At 42.7% G+C, this 24171-nt stretch overlaps 1 protein-coding gene across 6 annotated transcripts in view; it reads right to left on the reverse strand.

Annotated features, from left to right (window-relative positions):
• The window catches only part of RALGAPA1 (Ral GTPase activating protein catalytic alpha subunit 1), a 647855-nt gene that overhangs the window by 341701 nt on the left and 281983 nt on the right, over positions 1 to 24171 (reverse strand). For all 6 annotated transcript variants that reach the window (XM_029598964.1, XM_029598967.1, XM_029598968.1 and 3 more), the window contains one exon: positions 2784 to 2892. In XM_029598964.1, coding sequence (XP_029454824.1) covers positions 2784 to 2892 — 109 coding nt within the window. The remainder of the gene's footprint in view (positions 1 to 2783; positions 2893 to 24171) is intronic.

The raw sequence follows: 24171 nt of genomic DNA on the forward strand, positions 1-24171 counted from the left end.
AGGTGCCAATGCTTCTTAGGCTTCCCTTGATGCTTTTCCCGGTCTTCCCCTTGAGCCAGGGTCGAACCCCAAATCCTTGGCCCAGAGGAGATTGAGAACGGTTAGTCTACGGTGCCCCCTATCCGCTGGCGGCATTGACGGAACAGACAGCCCCCACCGATGTCAATGGCGTGGTGACCACTGGTACGGCTCCAAGGTGCTCGATGCCGATGCTGATGGTTCAGACTGACTGAAGAGCTGATCTATCTTGTCAAGTCGAAAGCTACGTCCCTTCAGGGTCATCTGTGCAAGGCAGAGGATACATACTTCATAAGGATCAGTGATAAACATGGTCTGGGGGCATCGGACAAAACTGGATGTGGTAATGACAGGGAAAAACAAAAGGGCCGCAAAGTTGAGAGTGATGGTGGTGGGTGTCTATGGCCGGCAGGCACCGAGGCACTGCTACCATTGAAGGGAATAGACCACAAAAGGAAACTTACCCGAAATGTTGAAAACCCCAACTAGAGGCACTACAAGAAGGCATCGAGAGGGACGCGGTGATGAAATCAAAGGAAAAATAAACACAAAAACCTGAAGAGCAAAACATTTTCCACAAGTCTAAAAACAGCCAAAGTGAGCTCAATCACACAGCGAGGTTTACAGCTCTGCAGAAAAGAAGAGACTGAAGAGGGACCCTGCGTGGACGGCTGGCATAGGGCATCCTGGTTATGCTCAGGGTGCCTAGTCAAAGTTCTGGAAACTGACATAAGTTTTCAATATCAGGGCTCCTTTTGATGATGTCACCCATGTGTCAGGACTACTATCCTGCTTATCCTTGGAGAATCAGATATTGCAAGAATTTATTAACAAACATCTTGTAAAAGACTAGACAGACTAGAGCCGGAGGGATACTAGGGTACATTTGGAAAGGTATAACCTGCAGAATAAGAAAGAGGCAATAATGGTTCAATACAGGTTATTGGTTTGGCCTCTCCTCAAATACCATGTTCAGTTCTGGAGGCCAAAACCAGAAAGGATAGAAATAGGCTAGAGGCTATCCATAGAAAGGCAACCAAAATGGTATGAAGTCTGCACTATAAGCCATATATGACATGACACTGAAGGACCTAAATATATGTACTTGAGGAAAGAAGAGACATGGCCATACCTGATAGAGGAATTTAATACCTGAAAGATATTAATGCACAAGAAGCAAATCTTTTTCAATGGAAAAGAGTCTGCAGTTGAGGGTAGGAAATTCCAGTCCTTGATTGCCAGAAACACTATATCTACAATGAATATGCATAATATATATCTGCACCTAATAGAGGCAGTGCATACAAATCTCTCTCATGCATATTTATTATGGATATCCTGAAATCTAGACCTATTTGCGGCACTTGAGGACCAGAGTTGCCTATCCCTGTTGTAGAACTAGGGGTCATGATACGAAGCTCCAATAGGGTAAAGCCCAGGAGCATGATTAGGAAATACTTTTTCACAGAAAGGGTGGTGGATGCCTGGAATGCCCTCCCAGAAGAAATGCTGGAGACAAAAACCATAACAGAAATCGGAAAAGCATGGGATATATATATATCAAGAGAGAGATACACACACACACTTTGGTGGCAAGATGATGAGAACAAAGCACTGAGAAACCTGCATGAAGCAGAAGGCACAGTTTACAATAGCACTGTGCTTCCAAGAAGGAATTGGAATAACCTGCATGGTGTGGCAGCTACAGCCCAAAAACAGCACTGGCACCCAATTTTGCTTACAAGAAGGCACTGGGGTAACCTGTACAAAACTGTAGTTACAATCCTAAAGAACTGTGGTATAACCGTATTGGCTTTGAAAAAGGTTGGGAGGACCATGGTTAAACCAGTGAGCATAGGGAGGCTGGATTTTAACATGGAAGAGGGCCTGGTTGTTAGCTTAAGTATTGATGTTGTAAGAAGCAAGGTTAAAAATGGCAAAGCCTGAAATGGCCTATTAGTGGAGGCAGAGGCTATCACTGTAACATATTTAAGGCATATTAGGAGGATACAAAGTGGTAGGAAGACAGGTAAAAGAGGGGGGGGGACAAGGGAGTTTGTGTTGGGTGGCATGTGGGCACACCTACACAAAAGTCCATGAATCTTAAATAGGCAGACTAGATGGGCCATTTTGATTTATATCTGCCATCCCTCATTGTGTTACTATAGAAGGACCCTAGTTTTGAGCTTCCACAAGGGAAATGGACATCTCCAAACCATATCTGCACAGGCCATGATAGATGCAGGCATTTCATGAATAAATGGGAAATAAGATCTTCACTAGTGTGAGATTGTAGCTATTAGGAAAAGGCCATGGTATATTTAATAACCCAATGCCAGATTCATTAAGTATGAAGGTGATACTAAAGAATTTCATTCAGCAACAAACTGGGGTCATCAGTTGGCTTCAAAATCTCAGTGTAAAATTATGGTTGCTGCTCTGTTGATAGGGCCGTACAAAAAAAGGAAGAGGGTCACTACAACCTAAATCATGGAAATAATGGGTGAACTGCTTTACTGAAATGTCATTGATATGCAGCACAGTTATTTGGTAGTTAACAACATGCAACTGCTTACTGAAATATTTACTCATTTTAAAAAATTAAAAATGTAGACTTGGTTCAGACTATTGGCAGATAAAGGCATATCGCATACAGATTTTAAAAAGCATGGAACACCAGTTGAATGATTTAATATTCCATGTTCTATAATGCTCTCTATTTATTAAAAGCTCGAGGAATATAAGGTTCTCTCTCTCTCTCTTACCTTTAAAGATACACAGATAACATTGAGTGCTTCCTTGATCTGAGGGTGGTGTGTTTCATGGACTAATTCTTCACAGAGCCAAATACCAAGGCTGCACAATGCAACGCAGCTGTAAAACAGTGTTAAATAACCCATCATTAAATAGGCATGATCATGTGGTTAACTGAAAATCAGCTATGTTAAAATACAGATAGGTGTAATAATGCAGAAATTCAACAGTCAAAGATGATCATAATACGTTTTGCCCAAAAATAGATAAAGCAGAAAGCTACTGACCAAAAAACAAGTGGGACATTCCATGTCGTGTGGACCAGTTTAGAAAATAATCCATGCTCGACGTCCTTCAGATTGATAAATTTGTGTGTGGATGTTCATAAGGGCCTCAAACAAAACTGTGCAAAGTTTTTTGGCTGGATCTCTATTGGTTCAAGAGTTAGAGGCAGCTAAATGAAGGTCATTCTTAGAATACTGTGCTCTGCGCAACACAAAACAGCCAATTTGTCCGGGCACTGCAGCCAAACAATCCCTGTTAGGGGTCTGAAATTTTGTAGCTTATTACAACCTCTGGTGCTAAGATCCTATGCAAAGTTTGGAACCTAACATGAATTTGCCACCCTTTTTATGGGCCAGCAAAATTTTACAAAAGAAATTTAAGGCCTAATTTGACTCCTCATTGCTCCTGATGTCTTCTTCAATTCAGGCCATAACTGGATCAGTAGTCATGGCCCATGATATAAACCTAGGATTTTCACTAGGAGGCTTTGCAGCCAACTGGAAACAAAGATATAGTTACATAAAGACTTGATGTCAACTTTTAATGCAAAATTTTGCCATTTTTTGGATGCAAATCTCTACTGTGTAGTTTTCAATTATTTTCTTTCTGATGTCATTTGAAAGAGCATGTTTTTTGCTACAAAAGTCACCCTGTTTCATCTTGGACCCAGCCTTGCTTTGGTCAGAATTACAGTCCCAAAGACAAGGATCGTTTGCATGCATGAATGCACTATGTTAAAAAGTGTCATCTTTGGCACCGAACTGTGAAACATGCAAATGAGCTAGAGATGTGAAACTTTACAATGCAGCTCAATTTACTGTGCTTACCACACTTTTAGCTTTTGACACATATTTGGTTGGACATATTTTCATAAATTAGTCATCAAAGTTAGTGCAAAACTTGTATGCTGACCTTGCATTGATCAGTGGTGGCAGAGCTACTGCCAATTCAGCAAAACTGACAACCCCATTGCCTAGGGGCCATTCCAGATAGCCAGACAAGGTACCAGCTACAGGTTTTCAAGCTTTTATTTAAGCACAAAACAAGAAAAGGTAAGACACTACATACAAGAATTGCTTAAACTGCAGATTTCACAAAACTTCACTTAGATTTCAGCAAAGCTTTTGATACCATCCCACACAGGACTTTTGTGAACAAAATGAGAAGCTTTGGAGTGAGCGCCAAGGTGGTGGTGTGGATTACAAACTGATTGACTGATAGGAGACAGCGTATAATGGTAAATGGAACCTATTCTGGAGAGAGCGCTGTGTTAAATGGAGTGCCACAGGAACTGTATTGGGACTGGCTCTGTTCAATATCTTTATGAGCTACATTGCAGAAGGGATAGAAGGTAAAGTTGTCTATTTGCAGATGAATCCAAGATCTGCAACAGAGTGGACACACCTGAAGGAGTAGAGAGAATGAAAAGTGATTTACCAAAGCTTGAAGAGTGGGCAAAGATTTGGCAGCTGGGATTCAATGCCAAGAAGTGCAAAGTCATGCATCTGGGATGCAGTAATCCAAAAGAGTGGACTCAGATTTGGGGGGGGGGGGAGGGGGGAGGAGGCTGGTGCACGGACCAAGAGCGCAGTCTTGGAGTGATAGCGTCTGAGGATCTAAAGATAACGAAGCAATGTGACAAGGCAATAGCTAAAGCCAGAAGAATGCTGGGCTGCATAAGAGGAATATCCAGTAAGCAAATGGAGGTGGTGGTGCACTTGTACAGGTCCTAGGTGAGGCCTCACCTGAAGTACTATGTTCAGTTCTGGAGCCCTTACCTCAAAAGGGAGAGAGACAAGATGGAGGCGGTCCAGAGAAGGGCTACCAAAATGGTGTGGTGTTTCAGAAAACCTATGAGGAGAGACTGAAAGATATGACGATGTATACCCTGGAAGAGAGGAGGCGCAGGGGTGATATGATACAGACCTTCAGATACATGGCAGGTTTTAATGATGTACAAACATCAAACCTTTTCCACTGGAAAGAAATCAGCAGAACTAGGGGTCACAAAATGAAACTCGAGGGAGAATGACTCAGAACCAATGTCAGAAAATATTTCTTCACAGAGAGGGTGGTGGATGCCTGTAATACCCTTCCAGAAGAGGTGGTGAAAACCAAAATAATGAAAGAATTCAAAAGAATTCAAAAGGGCATGGGATAAACACTGTGGATCTCTAAAGGCTAACAAATGGACATGAAGAAAAGAGTGCAATGAGTAACTTGCTGGTGCAGCGGTTACAACCCTTAACCAATAAGCCTTGATACATTGAAACACAGAAATGATGGCAGAAGACCAAACAGCCCATCCAGTCTGCCCAGCAAGCTTCGTACTTTTTTTTCCTCATACTTATCTGTTCTCTTGGCTCTTAGTAACCTTTTGGTTCTATTTCCCTTCCACCCCCACCATTAATGTAGAGAACAGTGTTGGAACTGCATCTAAGTGAAATATCTAGCTTAATTAGTTAGGGGTAGTAACCGCCACAATAAGCAAGCTACACCCATGCTTATTTGTTTACCCAGACTATATAATTCAGTCCTTGTTGGTTGTTGTCTGTATATAGATCCACTTTTCTTCATTCCCCCTGCCGTTGAAGCAGAGAGCTATGCCGGATATGCGTGAAGTATCGGTCTTTCTCCCCTGCCGTTGAAGCAGAGAGCTATGCCGGATATGCATGAAGTATCGGTCTTTCTCCCCTGCCGTTGAAGCAGAGAGCTATGCTGGATATGCACTGAAAGTGAAGTATCAGGCTTATTTGATTTGGGGTAGTAACCGTCGTAACAAGCAAGCTACTCCCCGCTTTTTTGTGAATACAAATCCTTTTTTCCACATTTCCTCTTGCCGTTGAAGCTTAGAGCAATGTTGGACTCTTAGAGCAATATTGGAGACGCATTAACCATGTGTATGTTTATTGAATAAGGGTATTATCTCCAGGTAGTAGCCGTCATTCCCGCAAGCCACCCACTCTTTATTCACGTCCTCTAGACTTTATGGATCTACAGTGTTTATCCCATGCCCCTTTGAAGTCCTTCACAGTTCAGGTCTTCATCATTTCCTCCGGAAGGGCATTCCAAGCATCCACCACCCTCTCCGTGAAAAAATACTTCCTGACACTGGTTCTGAGTCTTCCTCCCTGGAGCTTCAAATCGTGACCTCTGGTTCTGTTGATTTTTTTCCAATGGAAAAGGTTTGTTGTTGTCTTTGGTTCATTAAAACCTTTCAAGTATCTGAAAGTCTGTATCATATCACCTCTGCTCCTCCTTTCCTCCAGGGTGTACATATTTAGATTCTTCAATCTCCCCTCATAAGTCATTTGATGAAGACCCTCCACCTTTTTGGTCGCCCTTCGCTGGACCGCCTCCATCTTGTCTCTGTCTCTTTGGAGATACAGTCTCCAGAACTGAACACAGTACTCCAGGTGAGGCCTCACCAAGGACTTGTACAAGAGGATAATCACTTCCCTTTTCTTACTCGATATTCCTCTCTCTATGCAGCCCAGCATTCTTCTGGCTTTATCTATCGCCTTGTCACATTGTTTCGCGACTTCAGATCATTAGACACTACACCCCAAGGTCTCTCTCCTGCTCCGTGCACATCAGCCTTTCTCCCCCCATCGAATACAGTTCATTCGGATTTCCACTCCCCATATGCATGAATCTGCACTTCTTGGCATTGAATCTCAGCTGCCATATCTTCGACCACTCTTCCAGCTTCCTTAAATCCTATCTCATTCTCTCCACTCCTTCCAGCGTGTCCACTCTGTTGCAGATCTTAGGTCATCCGCAAAAAGACAAACATTACCTTCTATCCCGTCCGCAATGTCACTCACAAAGATATTGAACAGGACCGGTCCCAACACCGATCCTTGTGGTATACCACTTAACACTGCTCTCTCTTCAGAGAGAGTTCCATTTACCATCACACATTGTCTTCTGTCCGTCAATCAGTTTGCAATCCAGGCCACCACCTCGGCACTCACTCCTAAGCTTCTCATTTTATTCACCAGTCTGTTCAATATCTTTGTGAGCGACATTGTGGACGGGATAGAAGGTAAGGTTTGTCTTTTTGCGGATGACACTAAGATACAACTCCATCACTGCTTCCTGCTTCAACGGCAGGGGGAAATGGGGAATTAGATTCATACGGTGACCAATGAGGGCCACGACTTTTATGGGTCTGGGGAAACAAGTGTGGGGATAACTTGCTGATGCCACGGTTACTACCCATACCTATACGACTGATACTTTGATGCAACTCAAATGTTGCTCTCTGGTTCAACGGCAAGACAATCTGGGGAATTGGATTCAAACAGCAACCAACAAGGGCCCTGACTTTTACAGTTTGGGAAACTGATAAGCATGGGGTAACCTACATAGCACAGTAGATACTACCATAAGCTTGCTAGGCAGACTGGATGGACCATTTGGTCCTTTTCTTCCGTCACTTTTATGTTTCTAAGACATTACCATAAGTTCCTTGTGAAGGTGATACTTTTGCATCTTCCGGCTTGCATGCAGTAAATAAAGCACAATAAAATATCCATATTGAGGGGTCATTTATAAAAGTACATCAAAGCAAGATGTGTCAAACTACAAGCATGTTACACACAACAAGCTTCGCTGCAATGTAAATTTTCACATCTCTAACTCATTTGTGTGTTACACAGCAGGGCGCCAAAGATGCCTCTTTTTTAACATAGCGCGCCCATGCATGCAAATGATGCATATTGTTGGGGCCTTAATTCTGACCAAAGCAAGATTGGGTCTAAAATGAAACAGGGTGACTTTTATAGAAAAAAAGATGCTCTTTCAAATGATAAAAAAAATTGCATCTGAAAATTGGCAAACATTTGCATAAAAATGTGACATTGTGACTTTATGTAATTACATCTTTGCTTTCAGTTGCCTGTAAAGCCTCTTAGTGCAAATCTTATATGTATATGCCATGGGCCATGACTACTGGTCCAGTCCGGGTCTGAATCAAAGTATAGGTCAGGAGGAATGAGGAGTCAAAGTTGGCCTTATATTTCTTTTGTAAAAGTTTTCACATACTTTGCCAGCCCATAATAAGGGAGGCAAGCTCACGTTATGTTCCAAACTTTGCACTGGGACTTACCACCAGGGGTTCCACTAATCCACAATATTTCAGGCCCTGAGAGGTGTTGTCGGGCTGTAGCACCTGGACAAAATGGCCATTTTAGGATGCGCAGAGCATGGCACTCAGAGGTGACCTCCATTCAACAGTCTCTAGCTCTCCAAACAATGGAGATCCAGGTGAAAAATTTAGTATAGTTTTGTTTGACCCTCTAAAGAACATCCGTGCAAAATTTTGTTCAATTTGGAGAAGGTTGAGCGTGGACCCCTGGTCCACTTGATATGGAATGACCCCCATGAACTAGAAGAGAGGACAGAAGAGAATATAAATCTTGTCAAAAAATGCATCAAGCAAAAAGTAATTGAAAAATTTATTTTTTTATGAATGAAGAACAAGCCAAACACAATCTATATGACTTCTAAATGTGACAAATGGCTAGACAAAATAGGAACAAACAAATTTAAAGGAAATAAAGAGTCCCTGACATAGGCAATTTCTCACCAGCTGTCTCAAGGAGGCAGAAGAGAAGCCTTGAACAACCAAGATGCCTTTCATGTCAAGAAGAATAGATCATAAATGGGCAACTGACACAGCCATGGCCATGACCTCGTGAGCCTTGACGTGCTCACAGTAAGAACATAAGAAATTGCCATGCTGGGTCAGACCAAGGGTCCATCAAGCCCAGCATTCCTGTTTCCAACAGAGGCCAAACCAGGCCACAAGAACCTGGCAATTACCCAAACACTAAGAAGATCCCATGCTACTGATGCAATTAATAGCAGTGGCTGTTCCCTAAGTAAACTTGATTAATAGCAGTTAATAGACTTCTCCTCCAAGAACTTATATCCAAGCCTTTTTTGAACCCAGCTACACTTACTCCACTAACCACATTCTCTGGCAACAAATTCCAGAGCTTAATTGTGCACTGAGTGAAAAAGAATTTTCTCTGATTAGTCTTAAATGTGCTACTTGCTAACTTCATGGAATGAAAACTTACTTGGACATAACAAAAGGAAAAGCAATCTGCTATCCAATTAAGAGGGTTCTTTTAACTAAGTGACTCTAGGCTTACTAGAATCAAAAGAAACAAAAAGCTAAGTGGACTTTCTGGGGGTAATTTTGAAAGCCATTTACATGCATAAAACCTAGTTTTATGCACATAAATGGCTGTTTTCAAATTGGCTTGGGCTCAGTGTGCATGAAAGTATGCACATAAACTACTTACACACAGTTTTATGCACACTAAGAACAGGCATTCTGGGGGTCGGAGTTGTGGTAGATTAGGTACTTATCCACATATTTTATTTTAAAAAGTATGCACATAAGTGTACATGTTTATGGTACACCTTCCAAAGAGGTGTAACTTCATGTGCGTGAATAAGTGCATGTATGTGCGCTATTACTCAAGTATTTTCAAAACAAACTTAAGTGCATAAATTCGCATTGAAAATACTTGGTAAAGCCTGTGTGTACAATTTAAAGGCTTGAACCCACTTCAACAGGTCAACAAAACACATGCGCTACCCTCTGTTCCAAACAAACTAGGTAATCATCCAGAGGAACTCGGCAATATATAATGCCAAAATTTTTTATTGTACATAATAATTTTAATACATCATCATTTACATGCTTTTTATACAAGTCCCGCTATGTAACCCAAAACCCTCCTTACATTAAAAATTATCCCAATCATACTCTACCCTCCATTCACACCATTCATACTACTCACACCACATAAAACCATCAAATTCAATGCACTTATGAACTTAATGCTTCTACATATCGCATATAACAGTGTGTGTTAACAAATATTGTCTACACATATCGCCCTTTACATAAAACTTTAAATATTTTAAACTTTGAACAATTATTTTTCAACACTTGGATTTTATGTTATATAATTCCAAAAAATGAATCATTCTTTGTATGCTCCTAAAATCCACAAATCTTTGGATAAACCCCCTGGTCGGCCCATTGTTTCTGGTAGAGGATCGGTATTCGAGAATGCAGCGAAATATATTGATGCTATACTACAACCGTTAGTGGGAGAGATGAAATCTTATGTGAGAGATACTACAGCATTCATTGAAATGATAGGACAATTACATGATATTGGATATCAGAGTAGATTGGTGACAGCAGATATAACGTCCCTATACACAAATATTCCTCAGCAAGAAGCCTTGTCAATCATTGATTCTTCTTTAGCTAAGTTGGGCATCCGTAGTGTGAAAAAACTCTTCATCAATCGGTTGGCTGAAGTTGTGATCACCAGGCATTATATATTGCCGAGTTCCTCTGGATGATTACCTAGTTGAACCCACTTCAGACAGATGGCAAGGGCTCTCTTGCAAACCAAGCTACATAAGGCTAGTTCACCTCTGTGAGCATGCAACGTTGGAAAATTTTGGCAGACCAACTGGCAGGATAAATGCACACCACCACTCTATTATGACAACGTGTAGTACAAGGTAAATACTTATAGCTTTAAGCTCACATGATGAAGCGACACCACAAAAATAGCCCCGGTCAGGTACTTAAGCTTGTTGGAAGGCCTCAAATGAAGCAAGTCCCACATAAATCTGACAGAGCTGAGGTTACCAGCTACATGATGATGATGAAAAATGCTAATTAGATTGAGATGAACCTAGACAGTTGATTTTCATCAAACCAGACAATGAGAAATGTAGATGGTATTCAAGCAGTTTTTGTGTGGGATATGAAAAAGGTCTAGAGCCCTGCACTCACACCAGATGGTAAATCTCCTCCATTTTAACCCAAATAATTTCCTGGTAGAATATTTCAAGCAGCCAGAAGGACTTAAGACATGTGCTTCGGGAAACCAAGGGCATGCACTACTTTCTGCTCAATATCCAAGCCATGAGAGGCAGGAACTAAATGTTGGGGGGTGTAGTAGTCATCCCTGATTCTGCGACATTAGGGTTGGAAAGGTTTCTAACCGGATCAGTCTATTAAATAATCAATTACAATTTCTAAAAGCTCCCACAGGAAAGAAAACCAGATCTGTCTTGACCAAAAAGGTGCTAAGATCAAAATGTACAATACTAATTGAAACTCTAGAAAATTGATGTGATATTTCAATGCCGAAGCAGACCATTGAACCTGGGTGCAGGCCCCAGTATATGAGTACCCTTTCCAAGCCAAGATGGAGGCACCTGTTGTCAGTATAGTTTACGAACATAAGAAATTGTCATACTGGGTCCATCAAGCCCAGCATCCTGTTTCCAACAGTGGCCAAACCAGGCTAAAAGTACCTGGCAAGTACCTAAACACTAAGTAGATCCTGTGCTACTGATGCAGTAATAGCAGTGGCTATTCCGTAAGTCAACCTAACAGCAGTTAATGGACTTCTCCTCCAAGAACTTATCCAAACCTTTTTTAAATCCAGCTACATTTACTGCACTAACCACATCCTCTGGCAACAAATTACAGAGCTTAATTGTGCACTGAATAAAAAAGAATTTTCTCCAATTAGTTTTAAATGTGCTACATGCTAACTTCATGGCTTGCCCCCTAGTCCTTCTATTATCCAAAAGATTAAATAACCGATTCACATCTACCCATTCTAGACCGCTCATGATTTCAAAGACCTCTATCATATCCCCCCCTCAGCCATCTCTTCCCAAGCTGAACAGCCCTAACCTCTTTAGCCTTTTCTCATAGGGGAGCTGTTCCAAAACCTTTATCATTTTGGTTGCCCTTCTCTGTACCTTCTCCAGTGCAACTGTATCTTTTTTGAGATGCGGTGACCAGAATTGTACACAGTACTCAAGGTGCAGTCTTCACCATGGAGCGATACAGAGGCATTATGATATTTTCCATTTTATTCACCATTCCTTTCTTAATAATTCCTAACATTCTATTTACGTTTTGACTGCCGCAGCACACTGAGCTGACGATTTCAATGTATTATCCACTATGATGCCTAGATCTTTTTCCTGGGTGGTAACTTCTAATATGGAACCTAACATCGTGTAACTAAAGCATGGGTTATTTTTCCCTAGATGCAACATCTTGCCCTTGTCCACATTAAATTTCATCCGTCATTTGGATGCTCATTCTTCCAGTCTTGCAAGGTCCTCCTGCAATTTATCACAATCCACTTGTAATTTAACTACTCTGAATAATTTTGATCTGCAAACCTGATAACCTCGTATTCCTTTCCAGATCATTTATAATTATATTGAAAAGCACCGGTCCAAGTACAGATCCCTTTTCTACTGAGAAAATTGACCATTGAATCCTGTTTCCTGTCTTTTAACCAGTTTGTAATCCACAAAAGGACATCGCTTCCTATTCCATGATTTTTTAGTTTTCTTAGAAGCCTCTCATGAGGGACTTTGTCAAATGCCTTCTGAAAATCCAAATACACTACATCTACCAGTTCACCTTTATCCACATGTTTATTAACCACTTCAAAAAAATGAAGATTTGTGAGGCAAGACTTCCCCTTGGGTAAATCCATGTTGACTGTGTTCCATTAAACCATGTCTTTCTATATGCTCTGTGATCTTGACCTTTAAAATAGTTTCCACAAAATAGTTTCCACTCTTTTTCACGGCACTGAAGTCAGGCTCACTGGTCTATAGTTTCCAGGATTGCACCTGGAGCCCTTTTTAAATATTGGGGATACATTAGACACCCTCCAGTCTTCAGGTACAATGGATGATTTTAATGATAGGTTACAAATTTTAATTAATAGATCTGAAATTTAATTTTTGAGTTCCTTCAGACCCCTGGGATGCATACCATCCGGTCCAGGTGATTTGCTATTCTTTAGCTTGTCAATCTGGCCTACTACATCTTCCAGGTTCACAGTTCATTTGACTCATCATCCTTGAAAACCATCTCCGTAACTGGAATCTCCCCAACATCCTCATTAGTAAACACAGAAACAAAGAATTAATTTAGTCTTTCTACAATGGTCTTATCTTCCCTAAGAGCCCCTTTAATCCCTCGGTCATCTAATGGTCCAACCAACTCCTTCACAGGTTTCTGGCTTCGAATATATTTTTAAAAGTTTTTATTATGAGTTTTTGCTTCTAGGGCCAACTTCATTTCAAATTCTCTCTTAGCCTGTCTTATCAATGTTTTACACTTTACTTGAAGCTGCTTATGCTTTTTCCTATTTTCTTCAGATGGATCCTTCTTCAAATTTTTGAAGGATGTTTTTTGGCTAAAATAGCCTCTTTCATCTCACCTTTCAACCATGCCAGTAATTGTTTTGCGTTCCTTCCACCTTTCTTAATGCATGGAATACATCTGGACTGCACATCTAAGATTGTATTATTAAACAATGTCCACGCCTTTTGAACACTTAACCTTTGCAGCTGCATCTTTCAGTTTTTTTTCCATTTTCCTCATTTTATCAAAGTTTCCCTTTTGAAAATTTAGTGTTAGAGCTGCAGATTTACATAGTCCTCCTTCCAGTCATTAATTCAAATTTGATAATGTCATGATCACTATTGCCAAGTGGCCCCACCACCATTACCTCTCTCACCAAATCCTGCGTTCCACTAAGAATTAAATCTAAAATAGCTCCCTCTCTCATTGGTTCCTGAACCAATTGCTCCATGAAGAAGTTGTTTATTCCATCCAGGAACTTTATGTCTCTAGCATGTCATGATGTTACATATACTCAGTCAATTTTGGGGTAATTGAAATCTCCCATTACTACACTGCCAAATTGGTTAGCTACCCCGATTTCTCTTAGCATTTCATCATCTGTCTGACCATTTTGGCCAGGTGGATGGCAGTATACTCCTATCACTATACTCTTATCCAACACAGATGGAATTTCTACCCATATAGATTCTACTGAGCATTTAGTCTCTTGTATGATCTTTATCCTATTGGACTCTATACCCTCCCAGACATAAAGTGCCACACCCCCACCAAGTTGATCCTCGCTATCATTGCAATATAATTTGATGTTGAAGAATTCAGAACCGTAAACCATGTGTCAGATTGACATGGTCAAGCCATCTAGAAAAGTGTCTTAAAGCTGATTGGTAACAGATGTGCTCTCCAAGTCCCTGTGTGGTTTGGTTCCCCTAAGACTTTAGGGTTCATTAAGCCTGCCTCGTTTGAAGGAATGCCTAGGGTGTCTCAACATCCTCAAACTGTTCTAGGCTGATGTCTGAATGCATGAATGAAAAATCCTGTTACCTAGGATGTCAATTTGACTACTCTGGAAATCTTTTGCCTCAGCCATTTCTAGCACAGCCTCTATAAATTCCAATTGAAGAGCTGAAAACAGATTTCTTTTGGGATAATTTATAAAACAAAATAAAGAAATCAATACCATTTTGGCCATCTGACTGACAAAATTAGGATAAGAATGATCCTCTGGAGGAGGGGGAGGGATCTGATGGGAAGCCTGGAGAGTCTCTCTTTGCAAAGAAACTCCTCAGACCTGTAATAAAGTCTGGAATTCCTTGGATTCATCCTCTGAGAATACCAGAATTTCAGGTGGCATATCCTAACACCCATCTCCATGAAGCTGTTTCTGAGACTGCTGTGAACTTGAAGCTGACATCAAAAAAAGTTATCTTCTCTAACATCAGCAGACTACCACTCAGCAGAGATCGGCTTGGCACTCTTGAGCAGTGAGGTACTCTTGGTGCTGAAGATGATCTGCTCAGTGCTCAGGCAGGGGTTGCAAGGACTGGCTCTATCGATGCCACAGTTGAAGCCGAAGCACTTGGCACCAATATCTCTGCTTGATGGAAGTGCCAAAATATAATTGAGGATTCCCTTGTCCAGTGTCTGCTCAGAGGCTGCTGGGATCAAAACAAAGATGGCCAGAGGGGGAGAAATGATGGCTGTGATGCGGACCTCTAGACATTGTTACAGCTTTGGTGCCAATAGGGAGATTGAGCTCACTTCCAATCATTGCTACTTTGAAGTATGTAGACTAACTGCCTATATCTCCATGCTCTCAATCTCCTGCACACTTGGAGAACAGCATGGATGCATCAATGCTTCCACACTATGCCTGGCACCATGGAAAGCTCAATATCAATTTTGACTCAGAAGAAATTTTTTTTTAGTTTACATTTTAACTATAAAACATACATATCTAATAAATCACCTAACATCTTGAACACAATATTTATTTATTTATTTTGCACTTTTATATACCGATATTCTTATAACAAGATACAAATCACTTCGGTTTACATTGTAACAATAACCATCGCATAAACGAATGCATTACATTAAACAAGGAAGGACAACCTTGGATCCATAGAACTGAGATAACCAGGGAGATAACTTAATAGACATTGAATGGCGAGCTGGATTCAGACTTGTTTAATACCTGGGTGTTTAAGAATCAGAACATTGGGATTAGGAATTAGGAGGGAGAAATTTAAGTTCGTCTGTAAAGAAAGAGCTGATTGCTAGCAAAACGAGGGCTTATAGCGAGCAACTTGTTCAATTCAGCAGATCATCTGAGTTAGGAAAGGCCTGATTGAACAGCCAGGTTTTGAGTCTTTTTTTGAAGGTGATAGGACATTATTCGAGCCGGAGATCTGGAGGAAGAGAGTTCCAAAGTGTTGGTCCAAAAGAGGAGAGGGCTCTCTTTCTTAATGTGGTTTTTAAGGAGGTGGCCTGGAGTGTGTCTTTATACGCTGCTCTTACCGGTCTGGATGGTATGTGAGGTCGAAGAGGGATCTTGAGCTCTAGTGGGGTGATGTTGTAAAAGGCTTTGTGGATGATCGTTAGAACTTTGTACAAGATTCTGAATTTGATTGGGAGCCAGTGGAGGTTCATCAGGATGGGTGTAATGTGGTCTCTTTTTTTGGTCTTGGTCAGAATCCTGGCAGAGGCGTTTTGCAGCATCTGTAAGGGTTTGATGGTATTGGCAGGAAGGCCGAGCAGAAGAGAATTGCAATAATCTATTTTTGAAAAGATGATTGCCTGGAGCACTGTACGGAAGTCTTGGAAGTGGAGGAGAGGGTCTCAATCGTTTTAAGACTTGAGTTTGAAAAGCAGTCCTTAGTAGTGTTATTGATGAAACTTTTGCAATTCAGTTGATTATCCATGATGACTCCTAAGTTTCTTACTGGGGGGGGAGGAAAACTGGAAGAATTGCAGGGGGTGTATTGGCAGTGCGAAATTTCCGTCTTGAGTGATGAGGCGGAGTTCAGTCTTGTTGTGTTCAGGATCAAGTTGAGGCTTGTTAGAAGGCTGTTTATGGATTGAAGGCAGGTGTTCCAGAAATCCAGGGTTTTTTCTAATGATTCGGTAATCGGTAAGAGAATTTGTACGTCGCCGGCGTATAAGTAATAAATTAGATTTAGTTTGGAGAGGAGTTGGCAAAGTGGGAGCAAGTAGATGTTCAAGAGGGTTGGGGATAATGAGGATCCTTGTGGGACTCCCAATGTAGAGCAGACGGGGTGTGATTCTTTGTTGTTGATTTTAACCTTGTAGAACCTGTTTTGAAGAAAAGACCTGAACCAGCTGAGAGTGGTGCCTTTGACGCCAATGTCAGATAGCCAATCTATGAGAATAGTGTGGTTCACCGTGTCAAAAGCCGCTGAAAGGTCAAGGAGAATGAGCAGACAAGGTTGTTTTTTGTCAAGATTCAGGAGAATGGTGTCTGTTAATGTGATTAAGAGGGATTCAGTGTTACGGGATTTTCGGAAGCCGAACTGAGATGGGGAGAGGATTTTGTTATTGTCCAGGAATTCCGTGAGTTGCCCATTTACTATTCTTTCCAGATTTTGGAGATGAACGGGAGGTTGCTATAGGGTGGAAATTGGCTGGGTCGTCTGGCAATAGATTTGATTTTTTCAAAAGTGGTTTTTAGGATAGCAAGTTTGAGGGTTGTCAGGGACAAGTCCCTGTGATAAGGAGCAATTAATGATCTCCTGCAATAGGTTTGGCGATGGTTTTCGGGGATGGCGATGAGTAGGTTGGATGGGATCGCGTCCATGGGGTGAGCAGCCGGTTTGAGCTTCCTAAGAACGTTCTCGATCTCTAAAGGAGGAGGTAGGCTCGAAGGTTTCCAAATTTGGAGTAGGATGTACCACTGCAGGGATGGGGGGTGGAGGAGGAAGGGCCCTTGTTGTCCTTGAGCGGAGCAGTGAGGTTTGCGATTTTATTCTTGAAGTATGTGGCTAGTTCAACAACTTTGCTTGCAGCTTGATCATCTGTATAGTCGTAGGTGATGGTTTGGTAAGGGACGAGACAAGAGAAAAATAATGCTTTCGGGTCAAAGTGAAATGATGAATTTTATGAGAAAAGAAGTCTTTTTGTGTGGAGGATAGAGATCCTGTATTGATGCATAATGGATTTGTATGCCGTCCGGTTTATTGCAGACGGGTTTTTGCGCCAGTGGAGTTCTTTGCTTCTGAGTTCTCGCTTGATGGTTTTTAGTTCCGGTGTGTACCAGGGTTTTCTGCTGTCTATGTTTGATTGTAGGACTTTAGTAGTTAAAGGGCAGGTAAGGTCTGCCACTTTTTTGGTGATTTTAGACCAGGAGGACACGGCCGAGTCTGCGTCTGTGAGGTCAAGCTGTTCTAACTCTGAAGACAGGAGAGTGCTGAGGGAGTCTGGGTTACACAACTTCCGGAATTGGACCGTGGTTTTTTGTATCGGTGAGGTGATAGGTTGAAGGTTCTTCAAAGTGGTGGAGATCAGCTTGTGATCCGACCATGGGACTGGAGCAAATACCTTGTGAGAGGAAGGGGAGAGGCTCTCGTTTATGAAGATTAGATCCAAGGTGTGTCCTGCTTTGTGTGTAGGTTCGTTAATGATTTGTTTGAAGACCATGAAGTTAAGTGTGTTGAGAAAAGTGTCACAACTAGATGAGCGCGGAGTCGCATCCACATGGAGGTTGAAGTCTCCAAGTAGAATGGCTGGAGTGTCTGTATTGATGTGTTTGGCTATGCGCTCAATTAAAGGAGATGGGTCTGATTCCAGGCAGCCGGGGGGGAGCATAAGTTAGGCCAATTTGAAGGTAGGTGGATTTGAATATCACAAATTCTAGAGGGGGGGATGCGTTTGCCCACTGAAGCGACAATCCTAGTTTTTTGTTTGCAGCTAGAAGCAGACCACCTCCTCTTTTCCTTGGTCTAGGGATAGAGAAGATATCGTAGGCATGTAGAGGAAGTTGGTTGATTAGAACAGTATCCTCTGGCTTTAACCAGGTCTCGGTGATGGCACATAAGTCAGGTTGAGCCTCTGATATAGTCAGAAAGGAGGTGTTTTTTTTTTCGAGAGGGATTGAGCGTTAAGAAGAGTTAACGAGAATAATGTGAGACCTAGCAGTTGGTTCAGGGGTGAGATCATGATTGGGATGATCTCACAATACAAGGGGGGGGGGGTTAGGTTTTTTTTTAATTTTTTTTTTTAACAACTACTTTACCCTTCTGCCTCCTTCCCCCTTAGAAGAATCCTAATCCTTTGAACTTTGGGAAGAACGGGATGGCTCACTGTGACTGGATCTCTTCTTAAGCCTCAGCTCAGTGTTATCTTTCCCTTGGAGCTCATGGGCTATGTGGCCCCCATAGTCCTTTGGAGCCAATGCTTTCGGCACCAACTTAGGTGTGCAGCAATTGGGAGCTGAACAGAGAATGTTAGGTAACTTCAACCTCTGGAGCCTAATGGCCCTTAGTGATATCTTGATATAAACTACAGCATTTGCATCATCATGGCTAAATCCCAAGCTTCTGATATGATCCCTATGATGGTCTTTAATGGATATCCTTCAACTACATTCTGGACAGCTCTCAAAGCTACTGTCTTCCCTTCTGAACCATTGTGAGGAAAACTGATGTAGTGAAATCAAATGACAGTCAAAAAATTAGCCCATTTGAAGTTGTAATCTTCTATGGCACTGAAAAAAGTGGCATGGAGGAGCAGCAATGCCACAAAGAAAGAAAGGTTTTATCAGCACTTCAAAGTTAACTAGTGTAACTATGAGGTGAAAGAGGATGTCTGCTAACTATAGACAACTAGAAAGTAGACAAGACAGCAAAGCATTTTTCTTTAAAAAAAAAAAAAAAAAGGATTGAAAATCAGCCAAGAGAGTGAGAAACCATGTTAGGTCAGTCAAGTGGAAAAAACAGTCTGAAGCTTGCATAGGGAGGTTGTGCAAGAACTTCCACATATGCCCAGAAAAGTCATCTAGAGTTTTTTTGACTGAGAGAGCTAGTTCTGCAATGGCGCCTGTCTGATGTCACTTATGTATGTGACTCATTCATCCTGCTTATCAAAGTAGATCTATTCCCCTCCCAGTCATGCTCCAATCCCCCCTACTGATGCCATAAGGAAGTCATGCAGCCAGCAGTGGTTTTCTAAGACACACAGAAGGTAAAGAAAACAGCTGACTGCATAGAACCTGGAAGAAAGGCCTGAATTGCAGAAAAATTAAACAAACATTTTCTACAAAAGGAGTAGAACTCTAGCAGCCGCAACTAGAATGACGGCTCCTGCCATGCCCCAAACACAGCATACAAAGTAAGACACTAATCCCAAACAACAAGCAAACACAGACAGAAATGAACTACATTGGATGTAAAAGCCACAGCATTATTACCCTAGTTATGCTAATTTTAACCTGTACCTGTGCCCCGATTATAACAGACGACTGGGCTATGCCTATTCTGCTGTCCGCTGTAGACCAAGCAAGGCAGCAATTGATTCACCTGGCTCCCCTACCTCGATTTCCAAGCAAGGGGGCCACCAGGTGAGGCATAACCATGCCTTGCCATTTTGCCACAAAGGCACACTCTAGTCAGCCTATTGCATGACTTCATACCGTGATGAACACTTGCACCATGTTCAAAGTTCCCCTTCTGGCTCGGGTACCCACCATAGGCTTGAGGCAGGGGATACCCTTGCCTCATGCCCTTCCACAAAGACTCAGCTGTGGCCGGAGTTTGCATTACAAAATAGTTCCTCCAGGGCCTCCTGTAATACATTGTTAAAGAGGTTGCAACCTATATCTGATAAGTGAATTCTATCAGCCCTATATATGCCTTCACATTGAACATCTGCCCACCCATGCATAGTTTGTTGCGCCACCCCCACCCCTTTGTATCCGTACACCAATCTGATGGTTCAACTTCTTGCACCCTTGCCTCCATAGTTTCAGATCACCCCATTTTGGGCAAGGGGTAATATCCAGACCATAACAGACAAGCTTGTGGGAACCATGAAGCTAATTAGTCCAGGGTGGCCTTGATCCATAATATCAGTAGCTTATAAGAAAAAGATGCTCAAATCAATGCCTTCGAGATATAATATTAGGGCACTGGGGACAGCGAATAACTCCCTCTGATGCTGGAGAAAGGGTAAAAGCTGCTCCCAGGGCATGCTGCATTTTCCCATCCATACTGTATTAACTCCATGAGTAGCCAATCCTAAATGCGGTCCCATAGGGGTGATCAAAGTCCCTCCTGGCTGCCCAATGACAATAGAATGTCTGATGGACTATGTGGTTCATCAAACCCAGGGCAAATCTGTAACAATAGTTTAAGTGTTGTGGGTGGCAAAGCTTACTTGGTCCAAGTGGACGTAAGAGCTGACTGCAGCAGATCTCAATCTTCCTATTTGCTGAATTGTTTCCACACATAAGTCTTCCTGCACTGCATTAGTCACATCCCCAGTCCTAAAGGAATGGGTTGTGAACTTATTGGTATCCAAACCCAATTTGGTTACCACCAGTCTAAGAATGGCAGAAAACTGATACCTGGTGAGGGTAACCTGATTGGCATGTACTAGCAAGTGAGCTCCACCAGCTGTCAGTACAGCCAAGTATGTTTCCGTGTCTTGACTGAACCTACTTACTAGTAATGCACTGAAGGCACCAGGGAGAATGCCAGGCTGGTCTCGAATTCAGATACACATATAGAAGGCAATAGCAGCCATAACTTCACCAGTAGGTCATGTGTGTTCAAACTTCATGAGCCAAGGGGTTGCCAAAATCAGCAGTGATGGATTGGAACATTTGTAAAGACTTGGAAAGGAATAGACTTGCTTGGCCCAATGAATAAGAAGTAATTGAGGAAATGTATGATATCTCAAACTGCTGAGAGGTGACGCAATGCAGGAAGGAGTTGAAGAGTTTGAAGTAGGCACATGACACTAAGCTCCCCCTTGTTGAAATAGAATTGGTCCTGAAACTAAAAACGTAATAGGAAGCTATTCAGGTGCACCAGAAGCAATTGGAAAGCGGACTCGATATCAGTCTTGGCCATTAAGGTGCCCGATCTACACTTAGCAGCAAGACTATGACACTGTCTAATTATGCTGAATGGACTGTTCATTCTTTGGGAGGTAGGTGATCATTTACAGAGGGTATGATAGATTCCGAATGAACCTAACTTACCGGGGATATTTTTCGGGGACCATGGCTAAAGGTGACAATAACATTTTGCTGAAGGGCAGGACCTTAAACAGGCTGGCTATCTGGCCCAGTGCTAGCTTGCTGTCCAGTTTCTGCTGCATTATGCTTGTGTCTCAGACAGCGGATGGGGCATTGCTCACGGTAATGCTCCTGATGCACCCCTGGAAGGGTATTGGGGACCGTTGATGGAAACCCAGCGCTATCCGAAAGGCCTTCTTATGCTTGGGGTACTGATCCAGCCAAAAGGACATTGCACAGGTTTATGAGGGACAGAGCTTTAAGAAAAGTGTGAGACTCATCTTGATTTAGCACTACTCCCCCCTACAGGCTCCTTTGTAGAATTGGTCACTGGATGAAGGACAGAAGGAACAGACATGTTTGAATTTGCAGTCCTGAAAACTGCATAAAGATTTGTTGTACTGCCAGCATATATTGCTAGGCGTTTGAGCCTACCCGGAGGCCTGAGTCGTTGAAGGGAGAGATTTCCTGGAAAAATGTGTGCGCTCTCCTGTATTATTTGCTTGGTCAGTTATCTGCTTGAGCCATAAGCTGACATCGAGTTGCACAGGACATAAAGCGGTTTCTCCTCCATTTTGTCCTGAAAGCACTCATCATAGTTCAACCACACCCAACCATCAAATTCTTTGTATACTTCAAGAAAGGTATCTGCATAGCTTAACATGTGAGGGCCATCTTGACCAATCATGCTAATCATTTCAGAAGAATGCCCGGGGTTCAATGTTCCTGGGTACTTTGTCTGCACTGGGTCCTCTTTCTCCTTCCTCCATACAACCCTCCTCTTCACAATCCTAAATGTATCTGTGTTTGTCTGTTTCCTTACCGTCTTGCGAAGAGCTTTGGGGACACTCCTGTGATAATGTGGCAAGGGCCAGGGACGCCTTTTCAGTTTCTTTGAATAGCTGCAATGGGCTATCGTCTGATGAGGTGTCTGATTATGATGCATCAATGGAACTGCTAGAACTTGGGCTTGCCTTAAGCTTATGTTTTGCTTTTACCTTTACTTTTTTTCACCTGTGAAGGAATTAACTCCCCCGCTGAACGTGAACCACCACCCATATCCCCTAGCAACTCACCCCTTGTGGATTTCTCACATTGTCAAACTGTACTCGAACCTTGAGTTGTGGTCACTACTCTGGCTTGTGAATTTTGCTGTACATTAGAACGGATCTTCAGTCTCTCGTCCACTTATGTTGGGGTCTGCACTGAAGATTAGTCCCTGGAAGGCTGGGGTTCTGACAACAACATTGTGGTGGATTTCATTGTGGTCTTGTTATTAGGACCTGTGCGGTGCAATGTTGTGATACCCGGGCTGGTCCGGGGACCATGAGTTTGGAGATGTCAACAGACCCTTGTGTGCAGGGGGCATGGGTAAGGTCTGAGGTAAAAGGGGTAAGATGAAAGACCCAGTGTGGCACCCTGTTGTGTAGGCACTGACCCCAGGGCTCCAGCGGGCAGTCAGATGAAGGGGGCCAAAATGTTGCAAAGTTGTAAGTCAGAAGGAGCACCAGCCTGTTGAGCTGCCCATGTACCAGGCTGCCCAGGACCCATCAATGCAGCTGGGCTGCCAAGGCCTGTCTAAGCAATGGCCCAAATCCCATTGCTCAATGGGACTGGATTTTAACCCAGGGCAAACCCTGGTTCCTTGCAAGGGCGGCTGGCCATTGCTGGGAATCCTGATCTGTATTGCATGTATGTTGCTGGAAGGAACGTGCTGCATAGCTGTACAAGGTGGGGTGTGTCGTCGTTCCCCCCCCCCCCCACTCCCCAGAGGGTCCTACTGTTGGCCATGTACATTGTCTTCCTGATGGTGTGTATCTAAGTAGCCCTGCTTTGGAATTGGAAGGACCTACGATGAATCATGTGCCTGGGCTCCCTGCAAGGTTCTGGCTGCTGCACTGGGCTGCTCCACCATACTGCCCCAAAGAAACCTCCGCTGCTCCCGTTGGGACTCTGGGAGGAGGGGGAATCAACCACACGGACGGAGCTCTTGATTGCAGTGGCATGAAGGATCATGCAGCATTCCAGTCACCAAAAGTGCCTTCCTAAAATGCTGGGTTGTGGGCCTCAAGATGTGGGATGGCCAACATTGTGGTTGCCACTGAAAACATATGATGCTGCTGCAGCTGACCACCAAAACCTCCAACGAACAGGAGATAAACAATGTCCATGGGGAAAGAGGATGGGAGGATCTGTGTGCCTGGTATTTCATGGGGCAGTGAAGTCATCCTATCTTGACCACAACTTCTCCCCCCCAACCCAGAACATCATTGCTGCGCCAGAAGCACTGCCATGGCATGAAGTAAGGAAAGAAGAATGGCAGGAGGAGCGAGGATCACAGTGCCCCTGCAAATGCATGCAGTGGTGGGGCCACAACAGTGGCCAGTGTGCAGTGCCTGGTTATATGTGGGCTCTGGACATTTTTGTACAGGCCCACATACTTACCTTTGGGGAGCAAAATCACCAATGAGGGCCCAGACTTTTACGGTCTGGGGAACTGATAAGCATGGAGGTAACCTGCTCAGAGAAGCAATTACTACCCTTAACAGAAGAAAAGGGATTACTACACTTAACCAATAAGCCTAGATGCTCTTGACAAAATTACAATATCACACTCTGCTTT

This window comes from Rhinatrema bivittatum, chromosome 4 (genome assembly GCF_901001135.1).
Source record: "Rhinatrema bivittatum chromosome 4, aRhiBiv1.1, whole genome shotgun sequence".
Taxonomy (NCBI): domain Eukaryota; kingdom Metazoa; phylum Chordata; class Amphibia; order Gymnophiona; family Rhinatrematidae; genus Rhinatrema; species Rhinatrema bivittatum.